At 37.8% G+C, this 10,978-nt stretch overlaps 1 protein-coding gene and 1 pseudogene across 1 annotated transcript in view; one reads left to right on the top strand and one right to left on the bottom strand.

The window, feature by feature from the left end:
• The window catches only part of PIR (pirin), an 89,327-nt gene that overhangs the window by 27,108 nt on the left and 51,241 nt on the right, over positions 1 to 10,978 (bottom strand). Inside the window, exon 8 of the mRNA XM_023532347.1 lies at positions 3,475 to 3,559. Within this exon, the coding sequence (XP_023388115.1) occupies positions 3,475 to 3,559 (85 nt within the window). The remainder of the gene's footprint in view (positions 1 to 3,474; positions 3,560 to 10,978) is intronic.
• LOC111741701 lies at positions 2,148 to 2,266 on the top strand (annotated as a pseudogene).

Below are 10,978 nucleotides of genomic sequence, written 5' to 3' on the forward strand. Positions count from 1 at the left end.
AACCAGCAGTTGTATCGCTCTGACCTCTGCTTCCACTGCCACATCTCTCTCTCTTACTCTGACTCTTGTCTGTCTCCCTCTTTCATTTATACAGGTCCTTCTGTTTACATTGGGCCCACCTAGATTATGGAGGATAATCTCCCCATCTGAAGATCCTTCATTTAGTCACATCTGCAACACCCCCTTTACCACGTGAGGTTCCGGGGATGAGTGGGTGACATCTTGGCAGGGCCATCAGTCTGCTAATCAGTAAGGGGTAGGCTATATGTTTTCTAAGCCACTAACGTACTATATGTACATTAATTGATGTACATATACTTTAAAGTTGAGGGATGCAAAAAAGGCTGACATAATTTTTTCCATACCATAACAATCCTCCATTTTAAAGATTCCAGATGATGTTTTTAAATACCTAGTAGCAGAAGGGCTGTGAAGGAAGATGGGGAAAACAAACAGAGTGGCTGTCGAGGGCCAATTTTTGATGTAGTCAGTCAGAAGACAAAGGGGACATGAGGACCAGGAGGCACAAGTTTCTTGGAAAAGGTTGACATGTTCCTAGAAATACAGATTTATGTCCTTCTCAATGGATGATAACAAACAGTGTTATCTGTATTATCGGTTTACAGCCTGGAAAATCAGATAGCTTTGCAAGAGATGGTAAAAGTGACTGCAAAAAAAAGAGAAAGAAAACAACTACTTAATCTTATTTTAGCCAAGAACTAACACGAAAAACGTGTGGCCAATGTGAAAAGAATCTAGTGCTGTCAGAGACTTGACAAATTGGATTCTTTGTAAGTGAAGCACCGTGCAGCTCCATTCCTGATATTAACTGCCTTCCAAATCATCACTGCATGAAACATCTGTTTTCTGCAAGATTAGCACAACTCCACAGAAACGTGCCTCGCCCGAAGGAAATAAAGAGATGGTAAAAATCGATTCCAATACTATTTATGGGAAGGAATTCAGATAAAATCTAGTCTGATTCATCAGAAATGTTTCCATTCGCAACTGGACGTCCCTTGGGAAATATGCATTTTCCTAGTGTCAGAGATGGGACGGCGGCAGTGTATGCCTCTATTTCTATCCCATTCGTTTGGTAATGATACAATAAAGTCAACATTAAATCAGTGATATTGTAAAGCTTATGCCAAAAGCCAAACATAACCCAGATATCCGTGTCAAATCCATTTACCATGAGTAACAAAACAATCAAAAAAATTATAAACAAAACAAGTCTAGAACCCAGTCAGTGGCCCACATATTTCAAAGAATGTTTGATGCAGTAAAGCACCCAAATAAAATTAATTTAGATAGTCCTTGGATTTTATCATGGAATTTGACCTGGAAAGGTGGTTTAAAAAAAAGACAAAGGGTGACCTTGACTTGAATGACTTGATAATAAAATTTATATGGCATAATTTTACCAGCCAATATGTCTGATTACAGGCAGCTGGAGCTATCAAGTGTGTAAATAATACGTGCTTTATAATATCTGAATTAACCGTTTGTCTGATACTGGACAGAGAAATCTCGAACTTTGGATGTGTCACCTAATGCAATGAGAGCATGAATGAGTGTGTGTGCGTGTGTGTGTGTGTGTGCGCGCGCGCGTGCGCATGCGCGTGCGTCTGTGTTGTGTCTGGGGGAAGGAGGGGGAGGGAGGGAAGGGAAGAGATAGGGAGAGAGCAAAAACTACAATTGAAAGTAATGTCTTAGAAAAGACAGGTTCTTCTGCTTCACAGCTGGGTTTATAAATGACTTGTCTAAAGTGGGTTTACAGTGACGGAACAATAAACATGCATTTCTAAGTTACTTGCTTTCGTGTCCCTCCAAAAATGTTTTTGGAAACAAATCTCAGGTTTAAAATTCACATCGATGAAATAATATAGAAGTACGGCTTTGAAAAGCGATAGATACACATTCTCTCATGAGGCAATATAGAGTAGTGGCTGAGTATAGAGCAAAAATTAACATGAACCGCACACTTCGTGTTGGTGAGGTCACGGAAAAACTGGTATTTTCATACGCTGCTGATGGAAAGTGTGCCTGCCTTTTTGGACTGCAACCTGACAATACCTTTCAAAATTAAACGTGCATATACCTTGTGACCATCCCTGGAAACCCATTGTATCAAAGTAAGTCCACTAGTCTACAGCCATGCCAACCTGAACAAGCCCGAGCCTGTCTGATCTCGGAAGCTAAACAGGGTCGGGCCTGGTTAGTACTTGGATGGGAGACCACCTACGAAGACCAGGTGCTGTAGTGTAAAAAAATAATAATGATAAGGGATTATAAGCTGACAGGTCCTTGCAATCTGTGAGGTCAACCAAGGGTTGCCTCGCCTAAAAAATAAAAATAAACAAAAAATAAAAAAATAGTCCACTACGAAAGACATATGTACAAGTATGTGTACTGCAGACCAGTTGCAGAGACAAGTACAGGGACAAAAAGAATGGCCACTGATAGGAAATAGCTAAATGCACTCCAGTCAACCCATGGCATGGAACACCGCCATTAGAGAGAGCCACACGAGTAGACCCTGAGCTATAGTTTGGTCAAAAAAAGCAAGATGCAAAAACTGTACTTGTGATTCCATTTTAGTAAAACGACAACAAAATAACCCGTATGTGTGCATATTTACATACGCATATGTCAGTGTAGAAAAGTAAGTGTGGAGAAAAACACAGCAAGATCTAATTCAAGAATACATCCGAGATTTCTCTTAGATCCGAGATATTTAGAGAAGGTACCGCTATGGGCGGAGAAGGGATGAAAATGGATTGGCGGGCCACAAACACAAAAGTAAAAGAAAAAAGTTAAAGCACGTGTATTGCCACACTTATTGTTATAAGAATTATGTATAAGGGTATGCATACGTTTAAGTGAATAAAAAAAAAATTTCTGTACTTAAAAATAGCCAGAATGAAAAATCCAAAGAAAAAAAATAATGGGTCTGAGATTGATGACTAATAACCTCAAGTGTAACCATTTTTTAAAAAAATAAAATTGGCCTTAAATGTGTGGGAGTTTTAAAATTATTCTTTGTATTTAAATATTAACGGTAAGTCTTCCATAGCATTACCTTTCTCGAGTTGCATGTATCGCAATCAAGGATGCACTTGTTTATAAGTAACGAGGTAGGACTCTGCCTCCAGGATCACTGGGAGTCATTAGTGACCAAAAAGTCGGGAGACGTGGGTAAAAGTCCCGCCTTATCATTTTACGTGTTCACACCTGTAAAATGAGCAGGGTGGCCCAGACGGTCTGGCCCAAACACTCTATAAATTCATCCTAATTTTCGTAACTTGAAAGGTCCCAGAACTATCTGCTAATTTAACCACAATTAAACATAAACTAAGTTCACAGAACTTTGTGCTGAGGTTCAGAAACCAGCATATTCCAGAGAAAGCGACCTCTTCTTTTCTTTTTTTTTTTTTTCCTGAAATGATCGCTAAATCCCAGAACCCATCATACCTTTAGGAACAGGCTGGGAATGCTTTGCTCCTTGGTCCAATTTGAAGTCCAAATATATGGTTGGTGTGCGAGTAAAAATCTTGGACTGAAAAGAAAAAGGAAACCATCAGCATCTTTCCAAGAATAAGGTCCTTCTTTACTGAAGCTGAGCCCTCCTGTGATGGGCTCTGTGCCTGGATCCATTACGTTTACAATTTCTCCTGGAGAAGTGCTGTTAAAATGGGGGTGAGGGTGGATGGGCTGCCAGTGCAGCCCCCTTCTTAAGGGTCTTGGTCTAAAAGTTAGCCCTCTAGCTTTACAATATGCTCGATAAGCTGATTTCAGGATGACAGCTACCTCCCTACAGTCATTTCTCAAACACGGTCCCATGTTAATAGTTTACTGGTTATTCGTTGTTCCAACTTCCTCCTTTCCAGTCTTCTACTTGATACAGTAGGTTAGCTCACATCCAAATGTATGTTTCTTCCCCAGGTCTCAATAAAGTTATGTCCATTCTGAAATTCAACAAAAGTGGCCCATAAATATTATTTGTTCTAACTTGGTCCTTTTGAAAAAAAAAAAAAAAAGGTGGTTTACCACTGCTGGCTTGAAAAGGCCATGACTTCACATGTAGAAAAGGCAAACTGTTGCAGGATTTTCCATTGTACACAGTGGCTTTGATTCTGTCAACGGTTAAGCAGAATTCGTAATTCAATACGAGACCATTCTGAATCACTAGCATACACCAAAAGCCAAGGGATTATCACTGTTGCTATAAACTCGATGATGCCTCAGTGTTTATCACGAAGTCCCAGTGGTTCTGTTCTACTTTTTAAGATTAAAATACACACAAAAATGAAACAGCACATAATAAACAATAAATTTGGCAAGGGTGTGGAGTAACTGGAACTTTCATACACTGCCGGTGGGACTATAACTTGGTATAAACGCTTGACAGTATGTAGTACAGACAAATATGTACATAATCTGTGACACAGCATTCTAACTCATAAATGTATTCCCAACAGAAACATTCGCCTAAAGACATATACACGAAATCTTGATAGTGACATTGTCAGCAACAGACAAAACCTGGAAATAGTCCAAACGTCTTTAATGACAGAACTGATGAATTATAATATAGCTATATAACGGAATACTACACAGCAAGGAGAATGAATGAACCAACAGTAAATGAAGTATGAATTTCACAGCTTAATGTTGAGCAAATGAAGGCGGACACAGAAGATCATATACCACTGATTCCATTTCTACAAAGTTCAAAACAAAGCCAAACTAATCTACGGTATCAGAAGTCAGAAAAGTGGAGGTGTTCAAAAGGGGGCTTCTGGGGCCTGACGATGTTCTGTTTCTTGACCTGGCTTCCGGTTTTATGGATGTGTACACTTGATGAAAATTCTCTGAGCTACATACTTGATTTGTATACTTTTCTGTATATATGTTATAGTTTAATTAAAAGCTTAAAAACAAGCACTTTAAAACATTCATTAAAAACATGCGTGTGTAAATAGACGAAAAGTGAATCCAGAGCCCAGAATTACTTACTATGGCCTTGACAAAGGCAAAGTTTTGCAGAGAATAATTATGTAAACTCCAGGAGGACATGGACATTTCTGTCTTTTTCACTCAGGCCAACCCACAGTGCCTGTCACATTGTAGGTGTTCGATAAATATTTATTGAATGACGTTTCCTAATGGAAAATCCTATGTATAATAATAAATTTATTTACAGTATACATAGGGTATTCATCTTTACCTACATGAAGCAAAACGCCTCTTTTCAGGATGGGTGATTTGATATGATCAAAGTATACGTCTATCCATTAAATTTTGGCATAGAGAATTGTAAGTAATGCTTTCAAAAGATTTTCCCCTTTCCTATGAATGTTGTGGGCTTTAAATGGTTTGGTAGGTGGTTTTACATGGCTTAGAAGGTCAAGCTACAGCAATATAGCTTCAAAGAAAAGCAAATTCCCTGTGCACACATAAATGAAACCAGAAAAACCTATGGCATCAAGTGCAGCCTGAGGCCAAAGATTCGAAATTAATCTGAAGAGCTTGAAACATACATCACACAAGGGCAGCACCAGCGAGATGCAGGAGCTGATTTTCTAGGATCACTAGGTGTGTAAGGCACCATATGGAAAGAATCTGGTTCTGGCTGATGAAGACTTCTAAAATTACCTCTAAAAAGGTCAAGGGTAAACATCACATAATATCAGATGACTCCTCTATCCAGGCAATATTTTGCTCTCTTCCAGAAGAAGAATCCCTGTTTGGTTTGAGTGTCTTTCTTAACCTCTGCCTCAGAAGCAGATGCAGCATCCCTGCTTACAGTGAAGAGATCAATCACAAAGAGGCTCTCGGTTTAATTTTTACCAGAATTCTCTCAGAATGTAGTCATAAAAATAATCTTGAATTGGAAACCAGGAGTCTTTGATGCTAGGATTGCCTTTCCTGCTGACTAGCAAAGCACTTATCTTCTTCTGGGCTTAGTTCGCTCATCTGAAAATCCTGTTTAGGACTCACTGAAGTTGAAGCCTATTTCTCATTCTGAAATTCTAAGTTAGAAAATTAACGTTTTTCTCCACGTTTTCATTTTTCAAATTCTCTTCTGATTTCTCAGACTAGACCTTTAGAAAAGTGAGGTGCGTCTGGGCAAGAGAGGGCAACTAGAGCTGTGGGGAGTGAGTGAGAAGCCCCTGATCAACTCACTCTATTTTTGGCCTCAAACTCAAGTCATAGATCCTGCCCACTCCTCTTTTTCTTTTCTTCCTGCCTCTAGCTTCTCAACCTAATCCATACTGTCCAAAGAATAGTAATCTATCTCTTCAACACTGTAACTATACAGATACACGTATTCATGCGCACAAACTCCCACAGAATTCTGTACTTATGTATTCATTTATAAAATTTTAAACTGAAACCAATGAGAGACATTATAACATCATAAAGCCACAAATATATCCTAATTCTTTATAGCATGAAGAAGGCTAAAAAAATTTTTTTTAATTCATTTTGAAGGTGCTTTTCACATCTATATAGCCTAAAACAGAATTCTGATTCTAACAACTTTTGGTATTGAAAATTAGATCACTGAAGGTTTCAATATAACGCATGTCTTGAATAATCAACTACCCTAAACCTAAATGTATATTATTCTATTTCGATTAATATAATAAATTAAATTTCAATTAATATAATATAATAAAACTCAATTTGGAAGCTGCTCTCATGAGTGTGTGTACACACAGGTTTTGAAAAATCAAGTAGGCTTTTTATTTAATTTTGATCTTCCATGGTAAATCTGTTGAAAAAGCAAATGTAAATTATATTCACTTAATTCAAGAATGATAACGCCAGCCTCAAATACACTTCGAGCAAACCTGGATTTAATTTTTCTATTACAACCATAAAGAAATATCGCTATTAGGCATAGCCTTTCCTGTGTTCTGTTTTGTTTATTTTTATGCATAATATTAAACTATTAACAGACTTTCAAAATGGAATGAGCTTCAGTTAAACAAATCGTTCTGTTTTGGTTAAAATTTAGCTATCGATGTATCTATTTTCGCAGGATTAAAATAAATTGGTCAATGGCAACCTAACATAAAACATTCCTCTTCAGATCTGTTTCAGCATGACATGACAGACCACCAGTGAAATTATTTCCTTTTTCCTTTTCTGTTTTGTTCTTAATTAATGGTGCCTGCACAACTATTAAAATCCAAAGCTATTCTTCTTTTGTCTTTCTTGTAATTTCACAGTTATCTGTTGAAAGTATTTAGAAAACTTATCTTTAAAGGTTTTAGTTTATATTTCAAAAGCCTAATGGCTTAAAATCTTACAATTCAAGTATCAAGTAGGCAAAGCTTCTAGAAGGTCAGGAACGTAAATCTTCATAAGAGGTTAAGGGTAAATTGTGGCTAAATTACGGCAGCAGTACTACCAAATGCAGACAAGCCTTGTCTCTCTTTCTCTATAAATAGTCAGAATTAAACACTTAATGAGCCTAAGACACCACTCCGATAATGACCATAAAATAACCAAGACTAAACAGGGTCTACGAAACCACTTCCTTCCGAACGCCAACTACCTTCATCTTATGTCCTTCAAAGGCTTCCCGCTTACCCTGGCTTTTGGTATGATACCCTTGTCGAGCTGGCTTCCTTCCTGTTTTTATTCGTAATGTGATCTTAATTAGGAGATGAAATCACTTCCACATGGAAGCCATGTGGTTTACAACATTCTCCCAGAGCATGCTACGTTGCTTGCTATGTGTGAGCGTGGCAAAGGAAATATCTTTCATTTTGCCACTGCTCCTTTCTCAGTTAATTGCCACCATTTATCCCTGAATGCTGCTAATTTTGCTACCATGCTGGCCTTCTCTAAAAGCAAGTGCAGCAATCTGTCATACGTCAGGGCTGCAATAAATGCTTTCTCATTTCTTTTGGGGAACTATTCGAAAGAACCTTTTTATGATTGAGTGATTTTTCAGGAAATGGCACTCAAATTCTCAATCTTAAGCAAATTATTCTAAGTAATTGTATTAACCAGTATGAATCCTCGATATGTAAGAGAAAGAAACAGTGTTTCTACCTATTCCTGGACCCTCACCCTCATCTTGGACCACCCCCCAATGTCGAACATTGTTTTATTGTTTTCTTCTGCATCATAGTTAACTTTTGATGAATATATTTGCACATAAATCTTTGACCACATTTCTATTTTTTTTCCTTCACAGCGAAATTTTGGTCTAAAAGTTTAGACATTTTAAGGGCTCTTGCTATATCCGTAGGTTTATGGCTAAATGCAATATAGCCAAAAGCAAAGTGGTCAACACGATTATGTGATTGAACAGCAATTCTGCTGAACGTGTCTCCTGCTAGTCATTGGCTTTTCTAGTCTTGGTTATTTTGCTATGCCGCGGGGCAGTTTTTCAACTCATTATGTGCTCTATATTGTTTTCCCCCCATCTAATCCCCTATTGTTAGAGAGTTAACACGTTCTAACAAATCCCCTATGGGTGCACATTTAAATTGTGTTCCCAATATATCCCTGCCATGAACAAAGAAGGGAAGGATTAACTGCTAGAAAAAAAAGTAAAGGAAAAGGAAAAAACTTGAAAATCTGAAAAAAATAGACAAAAAAAAATATGGAAAAGAGCTTAACCTAAAAAAGTCTATGAATACCAATGTTTGAATGACCATCATCTAGTAGTATTTGTTTTTAAACAAAAAAATCATTTTTGTCAATTGTTATACTGACTTGCTTTCATCCAAATTGTTTTTTTCAAATCACTGGATAACTACGTATAAAAAGTAACCGTCACATCAAAATGTTGAACATCTAAGTTTTTAAATCTTAGCTAATTTAAGAAGCAGAAATTGATATCACCTTACTCTTTTAGTTTATTGGCTTGCGTGATATTATTTTTATTTACCAAATACTCTTAAACGTTATTAATATAAAAATAATTAATTAATTCGCTCCCTCATTTGAGAAATACTGGAAGCCTACAGTGTGCTAGTCATTGGATATGTATATTGATGAATAATAGATCTGCTCAGTGTTTGTGGAGTTTACTTTCTAGTGAGAAAAATAATTTAAGAAATTAAATATAAAATTATACAGGCTGTAAAAGAAATAAATAGGGTACAGAGAGAAAATAAAATGGGGGGATAGATGGCCTTGAATGAGAAGAATTGGAGTAAGAGGTTTCTAGGCAGAGAAAGGAGCGCAGCACGTGCAAAGGCCTGGAGGCAGTAAAGAGCTTGGAGGATTCAGAAACCCAGGAGAGAGCAATATGCAGACACAAAGTTGCTGGACAGAATGGCACGAGATGAGTTTGGAGAATTAGCGAAGACTCAGTCAGGTGGAGGCCAGAGTAAGGTGTTTGGGATTTCTTTAAAGTACAATGGGAACACACTGATCCATTTTTTATCTTAAAAAGATGTCTTGAGCTACTGTGTAGCTACTGTTTCCACTCTGAGCAGTGAGTGATGGCGCCATTCACTCACTGAGATAGAGAAGAGTGGAAGGGAAACGAGTATGACTCAGAGAGCAGAGAATTAAGGGGTAGGGGCCGACGGGTTTGGTGCTTCTCGTATCAATTTCTATGAGATGTGTTTTTTTAAATAAATTAAGGCTGTTAGCCTTTAATAATATTTGTTGTAAAAATCTCCCAGTTCGTATTTGGCCTTTAATTTCATTTATGGCATTTCTGACATGGGTTAGATCTATCAATCTTTTCCTTCCAATGCTTTTAAACTCAGAAAGTCTTTCTCCATCCACAGATATTAAATATTTGCCTATATCTTTCCAGTTCCACATTTTTAACATTTAATTGATCTATGTTGATTTTATTTTACTATTACTTGTGAGATCATGAGATAAATGTTCTGGTTTTTTTGTTTGTTTGTTTTCTGAATGGTTAACCAGTTGTCCCAGCTGACTTAGTATTCCCTTTGCCTCAGTTGATGATAATCTTTATCATGATTAAGTCTGCATATACACTTGGGTCTATTTCAGGTAGGTTCTCCTCCTGCCAATCATAAGGAAGAGGCTCAGTGGAGAAAACTTAACTCAGGACCCCCAACTAACAGAGGAAGATCTACTCCATAATGTATTCTTGTCATCATCAAGTACATCTCCCACAGGGCTTCCCAATCTCCTTATCTTCCACCATTTCCCTGCTCTCATGATCTGCTGGGCTTTGCACTGGAAAGAAAACCAATTAGCACAGACCCATTCTCTCTGCCACTTACACCTTCACACACGCACACTCAAGAAACTCACTGCCACATCCCTTAGCCCCTGCATGGAGAACAGTACCTTTCTCTTTCCCTTGGAGATCGTAAGGCTTTCAAGAATTTAAAAGTAGATTTACCACATCATTTAAAGCAAACTCCCAACTCTCACTGTTTAGAATAGGCTGATGCTCTTCAACAAAATAAGTTTTCTGTCCTCAACCTAAAGCGCTCTGATTTCTGAATTCTTGATAATGTTAAAGAATTCTGATAAGAAGTGGGAAAGATTAGCTTCCATCCTCAATGCCAAAGGTATCATGGTAAGGATTAAAACCTTGTAATCATATTTTGACATATACACAAAGGGAAAACAAGGAACTCTTAGGCAAAATGCCAATGACTCTGTATGGGGTAAGAGTTAGAGAGGGCCTTCTGTCAACCATAAAGCATTGTGGAAAATCCTTGAGCATCAAACTGTCCAGCTGACCAAGAATTTGGGGCAAAGCCGAAGTACCCTACAGTCCAGTCTCTACAGCATTCTTTTCCAAGCACCACTTTACTCAACAGTAACACTAGTTCCCTCTCCTTCCCGCATTTTTTTTTAAGGGAGAAATAGTAAGGAGAGGAGAGCTAAAGGGGAAGGGAATGTTACAGTCCTGAAATGTGACCACAGACATGTTAACTGTGAAACTGGACTTTGATTTCTTCACCCTTTGAGTCAGCATTCTTGACTGAAGTTGGGTTACAGATGTTCT

The sequence above is a fragment of the Pteropus vampyrus genome, unplaced genomic scaffold (genome assembly GCF_000151845.1).
Source record: "Pteropus vampyrus isolate Shadow unplaced genomic scaffold, Pvam_2.0 Scaffold81, whole genome shotgun sequence".
Lineage (NCBI taxonomy): Eukaryota > Metazoa > Chordata > Mammalia > Chiroptera > Pteropodidae > Pteropus > Pteropus vampyrus.